Below are 15,707 nucleotides of genomic sequence, written 5' to 3' on the forward strand. Positions count from 1 at the left end.
ATCTAAGCTAAAAGGTGAGACTGACCAATAAAGAAAAAAAAGAAAAAAATATATGGATTAGGAGTTAATGAGGAAGACACTGAATTGTATTTCAGGAATATATGTTACTTCTACATAAAGTGTCTTTTTAGTAGGTACAATTTGAAAAGGTTTGCTAAACTGATCTTCTAAATGAGGATCTGGGACAAAGCTCCTGTATGGACACTGCTAAGCAGGTAAGGTGTCCACTGCCACCTAGTGGCAGTGCAGCAAATGCAAAAAAGTAATATGCCACCTGCAAAATAGTGGTCTCCACACCATGAGGAGAGCAAGGCAACCGACTGCACAGCAGGAGAAAATATTAAAACTTCTATTAATAATTATTTTATGTATATTTTAAAAATATATAAGTATGCAAATATTGTCCAGACATGCTGTATAATTTCGCATTTTAACAATGCCCTTTTTTTAAACTCTCATTTAATGAAAAAAAGTTTGGGACCACTGTATCAAAGGGTTAAAACTTTAGCTCTAAAGATTTAAAACCAAGAACAAACTTAGAGAAAGAAACTGCATTTAATTATGAGTATCTCTCTTACTATGGGTAATAAAATTGTAAGACACCATTGTCACATAAAGAATAGTCAAATTGTATTATGGATTAGGTGCCTTTTCAAAAATATATTTTATATGTATTGAAAAGATTAAATTTTAAAAAAACATGAAGTATTTACATCTTTAACTTTAATTATATTATTTGTACAACATCTACACTTTAAAATCTCAGGTTACTTTCCCCAAAGATGCTACCACTAGGAAGCCTTCTGCACTGGTATTTAATATATGCTCACAGAATGCCAAATAGTTTAATAAATTTAAAAAGACATTAAAATATTGAGCACAGAACAAGGGGAAAAAATTCTAACGCCACATTAAAGGTTCACGGATGAAGGACTTCTGGCTCAGCTGCTTCTGCTTCGTTTCTGTGACATACTAGCTGCATACCTCAAGGCATGTTATTTACTCTCTCCAGGTCTCAGTTTCTCCTTCAAAATCATCTTGACACAGCACAGTGGTTAAGGGAGCAGGCTCTTGAGTTAGAACACTTGAGACTGAATCTTGCTCCACTTTCCTAGTTTTGTGACCCTGAGCAAGTTACCTATTTGTGCCTGTTTACTCATCTGAAGTAGGGATAACAGCAGCTACTTCATATGGTTTCTGGACACTGCCTGGCAGGTAGTAAGTGATCACTAAATAGTAGCTGCTATTATTATCACTCTCACTGTCTTCATCATGATAACTATACTGATTAAGCACCATGTTAAACACTTTACTTCATTTACCTCCAAGCAGCCCTATAACGTATTAAAAATTTCCATTTAAAAGAGAAAGTCAAAGTATACAACACTTGGCACATGGTAAGCACTACTGAAGGTATAGTCAGATTTTTTTTTAATTATACTAAAGTAAGTAAACCAAAATTTAATACAGCAATATTTGGTTCATGTTTTTGTATCAGGAAAACAAATTTAAGGACAAAATCAGAAGGCAATGTATTGGTTTAAAAGAAAAAATACCCAACAACCACTAACAGTTGTCATATATTAAGGACTCTGTACTATATTGTTTCCCTGAATAATCATTCTAAATTCTGATGAGAGAATCTGAGATGCCTTTAAAAAGCAGCAGCTATATTCCCCATTATAACGAAGGCTCCTGGAGCAATGGTTCTTTACTATCATAGGGTCAGGGGTCCCATTTCAATCTGATGAAATCCACGGATCCTCTCTCCCCAAGGATGAGACTCTATGCCCTAGAGATCTGGGACCTTCGTATTCTGCTTTTATTCTTTGGTATAAATATATATATTTTAAACAAATGAATCCACATTACTTCAAGTATTCGTTAGCAAATTAAGGAGAATTATGTACAGTTACTATGTGTTCTAAACGCACCAGCACAGTAAGCACAGCTACTATTTGTTTAAACACACCAGAATAGTTAAGTGTTCATTCTGAAAGGGGCTAGTTTTATATTCCCAGTGTGAAATAATCTTTTGAAATAAGAAAAAAAAAGACTAACATGAAAGTAGGAACTGAACAAATATGCTAGATAAAATTTACCACTTTTAAGGAAGACATTAAGACCAGGTTGTACGATTTCTAAACTTAAACAACTGTGAATAAGGAATTAAGATATAAGTAATAGTGATATTCACCCTTTACAGTCTTCCCTCATCCTAGAAAAAAGCCAAAGAATAGTACATTTCTAAGTCCCATCTGTTATTTATTTTAAAATAAGAACACAATAAACTACAGTATTTAATCGTAGATATTAAATACTAGGTATTAATGTATGATACATGTTTCCACAAGGATTAAATTATAATCTAAAATCTTTTTGATCAATAATTACCAAAGAGCTTACCGTTTGGAGGGTCTCGTCTTTTCTCTGTTAGGAAATAAATTAAAGGAATATTATTAGACATATGCAATACAAAAATCAACATAAAAAAATCAACTCATCTAAACTGTCTTATTCCTACGTCCATATATAAGTGGTTAACAAGTTTCTCTGAGGAACTGACATTTGAGCAGACATTTGAATAAAGCAAGAAAGGGAACAACATAGTGAAAGGCCCTCAGGAGGGAATAGCATGAAGGGACACCATAATACTGGACTGCAGTGAGCCAACGGAAGAGTGGAAGGAGAGAAGTCAGAGGAGAACCAGGGAACTGGAGCGTGTAGGGTCCCACAGGTCATGGGTTAAGGAATATAGATTCTGTTCTACATGATAGGAAGCTCTTATAGGTTTTTGAATAGGGGAAGTGACATGATCCAATCTATGTTTTTAAAAGTTTTGCCTGGTTACTATGTGGGAAAGAGCTACTAGGGGGCATACGTGACAGCAGGGAGACGAGATTAGGGTGGTCCAGGTGACAGACAATGGTAGCTTGGATTAGGGTGGTAGCAACAGAGGTGGTGAGAAACAGACCCAGGGCTTGTTTTTGAAGATAGAGAAAATGGGACTCACTGGTAGGGTTTATGAAGAACCACTGTGAGCCAGACTGACAAGGTGGAGCCAATGCCTTTTACTGGGATGGGGAAGGCTAGGAGAGGAGGAGGAACCGGTCTAACTGGGGCTTGGGGAACATGGGTCAAGTGTTCTGCTCACACATACTAGGTTTGAAGGCTATTCTGACACCCAACTGGAGCACACAAGTCTGAAAGTCAGGGGCGAGGTCAACAGGAGAGATAAAACTTTGGGAGTCAGCAGTATATAGACAGTGTTCAAAGCTATGGGACTGAATGAAAGCATAAAGGTAATGAAAATACCTAGAGATGCCTGAGCTATAGGGCAGACCAAAATAATACCTAGAAGCTATAGCTAATTAAGTAGGAGTAATACCAGGAGAACTTCTATTAACCCTTTGCATTCATACTCTTACATACCAGGTTTGACACAATTTTGGTTTCAAGAAAGCTCAAAACTGGTTGAAAATTTTTCAACAAATATAATTTCCACAGATTTTTCTAATATAAAAATTTCCAAAATTATAAGACAAATACCCATAAATAATAATATAATAAAATATTTAGTTTATAAACAGCCACAATCCTAAAATTAATAGGATTTAATTGAGGGACAAGTTGAAAATCCTGGCAATGGGAAATATAAATGTATTACTCCATCTGGTGGTCTGATGAAGTAATTTTCTGAAACATTTGATGTAAGCACCTCCTATCTAATGTCAATGAATGTCAAATCTCCAATTTCTAAGGTGATGTTACCTCTGCATCCACAGAGGAAATACTTCTTAAATTGGAAGTGACACAAATATGGAAATATGCTGAGATAATGTAAAGTTCAGAGTATAAGTTCTAAAAAGTAATTACTTAGAAACATGACACTATCCTGACTTGAGAGGCATTCTTATGAAAAAAAGAGGTTTGGTTGAACTAAGAAGAATGGGAGTTGATGGTGTGATGTATTTGCTAGAAACATTAGCAGAACAGTGTTTAATCATATTAGGGGACGTTTTTAGTATCACAGTACAAGTCATACTACTGTTGGATTACTGTGTTCAAATCTGGACATCATATGTGAGCCGGACCATTTTCTCAAATCTGGATCATTTGAAGAAGACATAAAAATGTACAGGGCATTCAGAACACAGTATATAGTGCTCTGAATACAGTATCGTGAGTCTGTAAGTTATACAGTATGATGAGTCTATAAATCATATCATGTGAGGAATAAGAAACTGGAACTGGTTAAGCTAAAGAAGTGTAGGCCTAAGGAGGGCATGGTAGATGGCTTCCAACATTAAATGGCTAATGGAAGGAAGAGAAAACACTAATTCTTTGTTGCTCCAAAAGTTGGACCCCATGCATCTCAGTTAAAGAGAGGCGAGGTTGAAGGCTGACTTAGCACGAAGGGGCTACCCAACAATGAATCAGCTGTCTCCCATACGTTGTGATCTTTCTGCTTCTGAAAACACTGTGCCTAAAAGCTTAGGAATTGTATAAAACAGAATTCCCATACCAGTTAAAAGACACCTTCAAGTGACCTACCTATTTCAAAAGTCAATTATTCTATATTTTAAGAAGTATTTTTTACTTTTTTTTTTTAATTGAAAATGTCACACAGTTTGACTAAAAGAAGTCCCAGGGAGTCCCTGGCCTGGCACCACCACATGTCATTGAAATAAGAACTGAACCGTGAATTATTCCACAGAATTAAATTCTTCCACAGCATGGAATCAAGTGGTAAACACCCTTGGCCCCAAAAAGAAGTAGCAAAAAACAATAGGCTCCTAATAATTCTCCTATTCACTCATTACGAGGGGGATATATAAGATGGCAGTAAGTGAGGCAACAACTTAGTTCATTTTATTTTCATTTTTACATTACCTTCCTCTCGGAAACCCATTAAAATAACAATAAACATATATAAAATGTAACACACGTTTACATTTCTGTTTTCAGGATCCAGTGCCTTCCTTTTTCATGAGTTATTCCTTCCTATTGGTAAAGCACATCCTTGAATACAGTGATTTTCAGACTGGGGTAACATGTATACTTGGATGTACAGACTTTTCAAGGAATATATGGGCATGGTTAGTTTTAAGGGGATTTATTTGCTGATCTCAACTCCCATATGTTATTTCTCCTAAAAGTGATCTGCTTAAGAAGAAGATTTTGGAGAGGTTCACCTTTCCTAATCACCCTTCTCCCACGTTACAACAGAAAGGCCTGGTATGTGACAGCTGTCAAATAGTTCTACATCAATGAATTTAAAGCTTTACACTATCCTGCATCATTCTCTAATTGTCTTATATGTATTAAAGTCTCATGCATTAAACTAAGTTCCTTATAATTTTACAATATACAACATTAGGGACAAAATAGAGACAAGGCAATATTTACAGATCTTGTTTGCAACTTTGCTTATTTGCTTCTAGGCTTGCCTAAAGTATTTGTTCACAAACTATAAAATATTTTTGTAAATGTAAGTTACAAATAATGTCATAAAAATGCAAATTTAAGAGTCAGTATATGTAAAACGTTATCAACAGAAAAGGTTATTGGAATGAGTTATTTAATAAATCTGAAAAAAAATCAGCTCTCAATAAAAATAGTATTTCTTGTACAGTAAGGATTAGCAACCTGTTTTTTTGTAAAGGGCCAGATGTGCGTCACATAGTCTTTGTCATAACTAGACAACTGTGTTGTGGAAAAAAAAGCAGCCAAAGACAATATGTAAACCAACAAGCATAGCTGTTTTTCAATAAAACTTTATTTACAAAAACAGATGGCAGGCCAGATCTGCCCCATGAGCCATAGCCAGCTCCTGTTTAAAGGAATTTTTTAAAAAAAAGTTTACCAGATTTCCTTTGTCGACGGCCCAACAAGTCTGTAACTGCTTTTCGAAATTTTTTTGCTTCTTCTTCATTGGCAAAATTAAGGGCAACTTGACAGGTCTGAAATATTTTCATCAAAAAAGGTAAACAACAAAACCCACAAATCTAGCTTTACTTAACAAAAAAATTAATAACCAATAGAAGTACACTCTGAAGAAGAAAAGCTTCATTTTATTAGCAGACAAGAACTTACTTTATGACCTGAATAACTTAAGAAGGCAAAAAGCATAGAGAAGGTAGAGTAAAAGAGTACTATTAGAGAGGTTACCTATCACAGTAGACACTCAAATGTTAAACTGAATACTTCATCTTCAATTAAAAAAACAAAATAGTAAATAGAATTTGATCCTTCAAAAGAGCTCTATAAACATTTGGATTTGAAAAGGCAAATGCTGGAAACATTGATCAAATGCAGATCAACTCTATCTATGTTTTTCAGGTATTACTTAAATTATAACCTTAATTCATGTAAATTATTAAAAGTGTGGAAACACCCTGCACTATTATGGCATTTAGTCCACACTTTTATATATGTACATATATTTATATACAATCCAGAAAAATGGGAAAAATAACAAAAAAGGAAGAAAATACTTTTTGAAAGATGGACATATCATCGAACCCAACCTTTTATTGTAGAAAATTTAGGAAATACAAATATGAAAACAAAAAAAATTAAAGTCACCCATAATCCAGTCACTCAGACGAGTCCTGTGAGTATATGGTATAAAAATCCTTCTAACATTGTCCCTAAGTACAGGCAATAAATTTTTAAAATTCTGTTTTTTCCCCTCCTTATTGTATTTTAGTACTCTTCTAGATCATAAACTATTCTTTCACAAAATAATTCACAATATAATCTTCAATTTTTAAAAGTTACCATGGATTAGTGGTTTCACTTTTATAGATAAGAAAACTAAAACTCAAGAGAGGTTAAACTATTTGTCCAAAGTCACACAGAGGTAAAACTATCTGACTAAAGACAGAGAAGATGAAAAACAAACCTCTTTTCTACATACCAAATTACATTTACAGTACTCTTTGAAACCTTTTTCCCTTAAAATCTTAGCCATTGCTTCCTACTAAGCCATAATATGGAGGCTTTTAAAAGTAAAATAATTCTTTATATCTTATACAATGTTTACACAAAAAGCTCATAAATACTTTCCATAGACAAATGTAACAATAATTACATTAAACAGGGCAATAAAGAAAATATGACTTACATCTCCGGCAAAGGTATGAAAATATCCTCTAGGACTATTATATACAAAGTTATTGTATAGCTCTTGTTCCCACAATAGTTTCCCATCCTAGAAAAAAGTAAAAGTTAAAGTAAGAACTACCAATAAGAAAACCTTTAGGAAAAAAAAAACACAAATAAAAACAAAGCAGACGGGCCTTCCCTGGTGGCACAGTGGTTAAGAATCCACCTGCCAACGCAGGGAACGTGGGTTCAGTCCCTGGTCCGGGAAGATCCCACATGCCGTGGAACAACTAAGCCCCTGCACCACAACTACTGAGCCTGAGCTCTAGAGCCCGCGAGCCACAACTACTGAGCCCACGCACCACAACTACTGAAGGCCGTGCGCTCTGAGGCCCGCGTGCTGCAACTACTGAACCTGCATGCTGCAACTACTGAAGCCCGCGTGCCTAGAGCCCATGCTCCACAACAAGAGAAGCCAGGGCAATGAGAAGCCCATGCGCCACAACGAAGAGTAGCTCCCACTCGCTGCAACTAGAGAAAGCCCGCACGCAGCAACGAAGACCCAATGCAGCCAATTAAAAAAAAAAAAAAGCAGATGACTCATATTAAAGAAACTGTTTATATTAATACTAGCTTTTACATACACACAGACCACATATATGTATAATACTTAAGTATCATATCACATAATTTAGTAACAGTAAATACTGGATAATGTTTCTTTCATAAAAACTACATATCAAGTGAGTTGAATTCAGTATGCTAAGATATAATCTCATTAGCCAAGCATTTCCAAATATAGTTACTTGGTCAAATACATAACCAAACACTTACTAGATCATCAACGTTAGACAGAAGGGGTAGGATACTTTTATACATGCACTGATTATCAATGCATAGTTACATCAGCAGTACTTAGACTGTATGCTATCAAATATTACAGAAGGATTTCATTCTTTTCCTCAATTCTGTAGATGCTGGGAGGGTCAAATAAGCCTTCTCTGTACTGCTCATTAACAATCTTTGAATTCCTAAGTTTTGCAGAGTGGTCTCCTAATTAAACATTGGTATAAACAGTATCAATCACGTGCAGAAGGAGACTGAGGATTAAAGTGCACCAAGGTTAAACTATGGTTAAGGGATCCATGGTGATTGTCATATTGATAGCTGTAGTACAAGAAATATAATTAACCTTAATACCAAAGGTGGCTAATTGCAAGTATTTAGCAATGGCTACCTATAATTGGAGATGAATGGTTAGAGAAATATAATCATTGCCCTATTCTGAAATGCAAGGTTCTACATAGACCACAATTTTAAAGTATTTTAAAATGTTGTACACATGTTATGACCATTATAATAGAATCCCTTTCTTCTCAGTGGAGTTATATGTACATTTGATTTCTAAACAGTGCTTCTCCTAGGTGGTGAGAAATAAATATATCAAAGGACTTAGGAGTGTCTTTCAAACTATGCATGTGTTCCCCATCCCCCAGAATCACTGCCATAGTAAGTAAGCTACTGTTAGTAACAGGAGTATGCCACATCTCTCAGCTGTCTTGGGGTATGGAGAAGGGGATGTTACAAATTTCTAATGTACAAAGTGCAGTAACTTAAATCTCATTTAATCTCAGGGAAATACTCTGCAACAGATCCAGATGGTTATCCCATTTTACAAATAAGTAAGCCGGAGCCCAGAGAAGTAAAACAGTTTGAATACAATCTGTCTAACCATAAGTATCATCCAGGAGTTCAAATTCAGTTTTATTTTTCTGTAACTACAATCCCATTATACTTAGAGCCACATATGAATATTAAGCAAGGAGTCTTACCCACAGAAAAGATTTTAAAAGATAAATGGAGACTTCATCTCAGCCAAAAAATTATTTTTACAGTGATTATCAGAGAAGAATTCCTGACAAAGGGCATCCAGTCTAAGACAAGGTGGATTTATGTTTAAGAGTGAGGGATACAAAGCTGTGAAAATCGGAACACACCTCTGTTGACAAACAACATAAAATGGGTAGCAAATACATTATTATAGATATTGTATAATGCTTTAAACCCAGGCCGAAGTAAGTAAGTACACACCAGGCTAAATATACTTTTGTAGTTCTCTGAAAGAACTATATACATTAGTCTGTAATGGACAGGATGGGATAAAAAGAGTATCATTAGAAAAGGAGAGAATGTGGGAAAAGCCCAAGAACCAAAGGAATAAAAACAGACAAACCAACAAAACCTTTAATGTGCAGACAGATAAAATGGGGAACTATTCATGTTCTGGTTTAGAATGTATTCCCAATTTGGTCACAGTGCCCATAGTTCAACATCTAGAACCAAGCTTCACTCTTCTAGTATTAATTTAAGTAGAATATATTACATACAGGATAAACAAATCTATACTATTATAAATTACAATTGAGGTAGAAAACCCAATCATCTACAGTTTAAGTGGAAGCAAAATAAAACTCACCTTGATATCAAATATTCTTAAAAAATAAGATCTCTGTGGATTGTCCTTAACAAGACAAGCAACGCCACTGCACTTCTTTGACCACATACAGTTCCGATCTGCTGCATATAACTGTACCACTGCTGAAGACATAGTCTGCAAAATATAAAATTTATAGCCATTAGGTTCAAAGTAACACTAGGATAACCATAGCTTCTGCTAACACCTTGACTGCAATCTCATGAGAGGCACTGAACCAGGACCCCCTGCCAACCTGCTCCTAAATTCTGGACCTGAAGAAATAAACATTTATTGTTATTTTAAACTACTTTTTGAAGTAATTTCTTATGTAGTAATAACTAATATAATAACTATACTAAAAATAATTATTGAAAGCTAACATTCACTGAAGCTTAAAATGTGTAAGGAATGTGCTAATAAGCACTTTTAAATATTGGGTTGGCCAAAAAGTGCCTTCGGTTTTTAAGCAAAAATAAAAGACACATTTTTCATTTTCACCAAGAACTTTATTGAACAACATATTCATCCTTTTATTCCATCTTCCCAAAACTTATCACCTTTTTGAGCAGAGAACTGTTCCAGGTGCCTTTTAGAGTCTTCCAGGGAAGTGAATTTTTTTCCATTAAAAGAATTTTGTAAAGACCAAAATAAATGGAAATCTGAAGATGCAATGTCTGGTGAATACCGCGGATGAATCAGAACTTCCCAGCCAAGCTGTAACAGTTTTTGCCTGGTCATCAAAGAAACATGCAGTCTTGCATTATCCTGATGGAAGATTATGTATTTTCTGTTGACTAATTCTGGACGCTTTTCGCCTAGTGCTGCTTTCAGTTGGTCTAACTGGGAGCAGTACTTATTGGAATTAATCATTTGGTTTTCCGGAAGGAGCTCATAATAGAGAACTCCCTTCCAATCCCACCATATACACAACATCACCTTCTTCGGATGAAGGCTGGCCTTTGGTGTGGTTGGTGGTGGTTTACTTCGCTTGCCCCATGATCTCTTCTGCTCCACATTATTGTACAGTACACACTTTTCATTGCTCGTCACAATTCGTTTTAAAAGCGGAATGTTTTCATTACGTTTAAATAGAGAATCGCATGTGGAAATATGGTCAAGGTTTTTTTCCGCTTAACTTATGTGGAACCCAAACATCAAAGCGATGAAAATAAACCAAGCTGGTGCAAATGATTTTCAACGCTTGATTTGGATATTTTGAGTATGTCAGCTATCTCCCGCGTGGTATAACACTGATTGTTCTCAATTAATGCCTCGATTTGATCACTATCAACTTCAACTGGTCTACCTGACCATGGAGCATCATCCTGTGTGAAATCTCCAGCACGAAACTTTGCAAACCACTTTTGACACGTTCGATCAGTCACAGCACCTTCTCCATATGCTGCACAATTTTTTTTTGCATTTCAGTTGTGTTTTTACCTTTCTTGAAATAATAAAGCATGATATGCTGAAAATGTTGCTTTTTTCTTCCATCTTCAATATTAAAATGGCTACACAAAAATTCACCAATTTTTATAAGTCTTTTTCTAAATGCACACTGATATGACAGCTGTCACATATAATCTAACAAAATTGTTTGCAATGAAGTTAAAGACAACTAAGTGCTTACTAGAGCCATCTTATGGAAAAAACCAAACGAACCTTTTGGTCAACCCAATATAACTCAATTGTTATTACTATTACAACCTCACTTCATGTTTGAGAAACCCAAGGTTAAAGAGGATAAATAATTTGCCCAATATCACACAGCTGAGTGGCAGAGTTGGAAATTCTAATCCAGGCAATTTGTGACTTTAGATCCTGTATTCTTACTCCCTGTACTATATACTGCTTTCCAATAAAATGAACATTTGATCAACAAAGTAGTAGTATCAGTAAAGTCTGACTTCCATAAAGCAGTTAACCCCTTAAGTAAAGATACTAAATCAAACCTGCAAGCAAGATTTATGTTTACTAATTACAGTGCTGGAGACTTTGAACATATTATCATATTGGAAGATAAATTCTAACATCTCCTTTTTAAAAATTAATTAATTAATTTTTGGCTGTGTTGCGTCTTCGTTGCTGTGTGCAGGCTTTCTCTAGTTGCAGTGAGCGGGGGCTACTCTTTACTGTGGTGCGCTGGCTTCTCATTGCGGTGGCTTCTCTTGCTGCGGAGCACGAGTTCTGGGCGCGCGGGCTTCAGTAGTTGTGGCTCGGGGGCTCTAGAGCACGGGCTCAGTAGTTGTGTCTCGCGGGCTCTAGAGCGCAGCCTCAGTAGTTGTGGCGCATGGGCCTAGCTGCTCCGCGGCATGTGGGATCTTTCTGGACCAGGGCTCGAACCTGTGTCCCCTGCACTGGAAGGTAGATTCCTAACCACTACGCCACCAGGGAAGCCCAAACATCTCCTTTTTTAAAGATGATAAAACTGAGGGGAAAAAAAGATTTAAAGTGAACTGCACCTGGCCATACAGCTTGAAAGCTATACTGAAGATACAGAAAGTGATATGAGTGACGACTGTCCCGATTTTCCCAAGGATATACCTAACTAGTACTCTTTTAGATGCACAGTAAAGAAGCTAATTCATTACATAAAATGGACACCTTAGAACGTGCATTAGGGTTTTCCAGTACACCACGCTGCCACCTCCCTCATGACTATGTCACGAACCAGTGGAAACTTTCATTTAACTCTAATTTAAGTTTCCTGTATATTATAATCTAGAATGTTAACTATTCAATCCCAGTTTCTGTAAGAGTAATACACCCATTACTGGTATATCACTTACAAATCTTCTAAAAATGATAATTTTTTCTGATCCAGCAATCTCACTCCTAAATTAGAAATTAAGGAAACAATTTAAAATAAAACCAAAAGTTGTATTTTTAATATAACTATAAAAACCAAAATAGTTATATGAAATATATTAATTATGGTTTTTTAAATAACCAGAAATAGGAGACAATTAAGTAATTTGGTACATCAGTTCAATGAATACTGGGCACTGTAATAAAAAACAGACTACATTAAGATTTGGAGATGACACTGTTTTGGGTTACTTAACTATGCCTGGGGAATGCTCTCCTTTGACAAGAGAATTCCAAAGACCTATTCTACACGCAAGTCTTTTCTAATAATAATAAAGTCAGAAATGTAAGATCAGTGTACTGCTGGAGATCAGAATTTCAGAAGAACTTTCTTTCCCAGATAACAGTGATCGATGCTGTTTTTAACTTTTGCAGACCGAACTCATCTTTGAATTTCATAGACGGTCATGAACAGGAACAGCAGGAAAAGTTCCACAAGAGCCATTTTAAAAATTATGAAGATAGCTTAGAAACTAGGAGAGTGGGTTTTAAAAAAGTAGACTGAAGAATGTGGGTGTGCCTTTGGCCTGCTCAGAACATACCAGTGTGCTGCAGGTGCACAGTCTCAGCATGATACCTCCACAGGCTCCCTGACCCTAAACCCCTAGCACTGAAACCATCAGAAAAACGGATTTTGCATACATTATACAAAGATGTTAAAGACCAAGCTGAAAAATTAAAACATCAGATGAGAAAATTTGTTTTCCAAGGAAAATTCATATAAATTACAGCCCTTTTTAGTATGGTGCTGTCAAACTGCAGTCATTTCTAAAAAGAAAAGCAATTAGTAAACTAGATACCAAGAAAAAGTTCTAAGAATCTTACTTTACTTTTTAACTAGAAAATAAGAAGTTACAGCTTGCAAAAGAAAAAAAATGTGCTATTAAATAGAGTATGAAATTCCATTATGGAAATCCCCTTGTCAAAAGAACCAAATATTAACAATGTAAAACACTATCTGGATGTATATGTGAACTTAATAACAACAACAACAAAACCCCCCAAATCCCATTTAAACATTTACATAAATTTAAAACAAAATCTAAAACATCTGCTTTTAAGAAATAAAGACCCTGGAAACAATGTTACAATTTTCCACACAAACGTGTTTGGCATTATAAACAATTCATAAACTTTTAATACTAAAGAACTCAACTAACCGGCAATTTTCAGTAATAGGATTTTCAAAAATTCGCTACAATGTTATTGTCAGTCTAAGTGTGCCTATTTCATTCCTTCTTATCTTAACCTGTCAAAAGTCTGAAAATTATATACTATAACACCTTATAAAAGCCTTTTCTGACTAATTCAGAACAATTATAGTAAATGCAAGAATAGCATAACATTTAATATACAAATGCCAGAAATAATAACAACAGTGACTATCCCTAGAACTCTAGATTGACAGTGGCTTAATTAAGTTTTTAAAAACATTCCTTCCATTCCTTTAAAGTAATTATAGCTAATCAACTCTATTACTTTTTGTCTTTCATAATCAAGAAGGTATTCTTGAAAAACAACCTAAGGACAAGTGCTTAGGAAAGGAAATCTATTTCTTATTAGCTCAATAATGCTAGGGTTAAAATTTGTTAATTAAAAGGGGAAAAAAGTACTCTATCAATTTTTGTAGAAACAGAACCTGCCCTATCTCACACATTCCTGGTACTTCAGTACTGAGTTACTGCAATATATAGCACATCTGTCCTCAGAACTTTCATTGTCAAGGGCAGAAATAAAATGGAGGATGAATTCTGGGATGTGAATCCCTCCCACTGTCCTTCAGCAGGGCATGTCCACCTCTCTGGGGCTGACTGCACCAGTCAAGTATTTGGCTGGGGCTTCCCTGGTGGCGCAGCGGTTGAGAGTCCGCCTGCCGATGCAGGGGACACGGGTTCGTGCCCCGGTCCGGGAAGATCCCACATGCCGCAGAGCAGCTGGGCCCGTGAGCCATGGCCGCTGAGCCTGTGCGTAAGACTTCGGCTTTTTTTACGTGCGTGTGTGGCCCCAAGTTCCTAAAAACGAATCTGGGAAAATCCATCCTAAGTTTTCTTAATACATAAAAACTAAGCTTTAAATATGTTCCTTGATACTCTGATGACACACTCACATGAAATGTCCCATTATTATCCTGAACATGAAATTTTAATATGAAACATAAATGAAGTTTTAAAAGTAAAGAAAGATAAGGAGTTTGGTTATTCCTCAATTAAAAAAAATTTAACTGTAAAAAATTTGAATTCTTATAATTACTTAATTATACAGTGATCTCAAAGAGCAATTTCCTAAATAATTAAATTATAACACCACCTCAGTTACATGGCAACCTAAAAACCCAATACAGAAACCACCCATTTAAAAAACAGAAACAAGATTCATAAGTGGTGAGTACCAGTAAAAATTATCCAGAAAAAGAAAACAAATAACTCACTTTGGAAAGAAGAGATTTTTATTACCTGGTAATGTCCACAATGAGAAATAACCAGAAAAAGAAAGAAAAAAAAACCAATAGAAAAGGTAGAGATTGAAAAAGAATACATCAAAGACAGAAGGCTCCACAAGGAGTAGTAATTTTAAAAAAGCAAAGCTGGAGGACTGGAAGAGGAGGAGCACAAAAGCAGTAAGTAAAAAGCAGAATCCCAACAGTGAGGAAAAATGGAGCCGTATAAAAGCAGCTACTGCCTTAGGACCAAGCACAAGTAGTCTTTTAGGTCTTATTAGCTATTTAAGACAACTGGTACTGGATGTATTCATTCATCAAATGTTTACTGAGCACCTACTATGAACACAGGACTGATCAACGGGGGTGGGGAGGAATAAAAGTGGGGTCAAACACAAAAATGAATTAGACAGACACCGTCCTCGTGAAACATGAGTTCTAATGGGCAGACAGACATTAATAACTATTACAAATGCTATAAAGGAAAAATCCAGTATGCAAGGAGTGTGTACAGCCTACCGAGCATAGAAAGGCTTCCCTAAAGTGACACTGTACTTGAAGGATGAAAAGGGATGAGTCAGGTGAGCAAAGAGTTGGGGGGAAGTGGAGAGGAAACAGCATTCTAGGTAGACACATCAACAAAGACCCTACCACGGGAAAGTGCTAGGGGAGTTTTAGACGCTGTTTGGGGTGGGAGATAAAAGAGTGGTATGGAATGAAGTTACAGCCAATATTAAAGCAACATCAAACAGTTCAACTCCGGTTGAGAGAGATAAACAGAGATATACAGTTTGGAGATGTGGTACAGCGGGTTAA

The 15,707-nt window shown here is 35.8% G+C and overlaps 1 protein-coding gene across 1 annotated transcript in view; it reads right to left on the reverse strand.

Moving 5' to 3' along the window:
- WASL (WASP like actin nucleation promoting factor) overlaps positions 1-15,707 on the reverse strand; it is a 64,036-nt gene that overhangs the window by 24,012 nt on the left and 24,317 nt on the right. The window contains exons 2-5 of the mRNA XM_082631614.1: positions 9,587-9,721; positions 7,130-7,216; positions 5,867-5,963; positions 2,407-2,430 (exon numbers count right to left, since the gene is read on the reverse strand). Of these exons, the coding sequence (XP_082487740.1) occupies positions 2,407-2,430; positions 5,867-5,963; positions 7,130-7,216; positions 9,587-9,721 (343 nt within the window). The remainder of the gene's footprint in view (positions 1-2,406; positions 2,431-5,866; positions 5,964-7,129; positions 7,217-9,586; positions 9,722-15,707) is intronic.

This window comes from Mesoplodon mirus (assembly GCF_964341445.2).
Source record: "Mesoplodon mirus genome assembly, chromosome: 9".
NCBI classification, from domain to species: Eukaryota; Metazoa; Chordata; class Mammalia; order Artiodactyla; family Ziphiidae; genus Mesoplodon; species Mesoplodon mirus.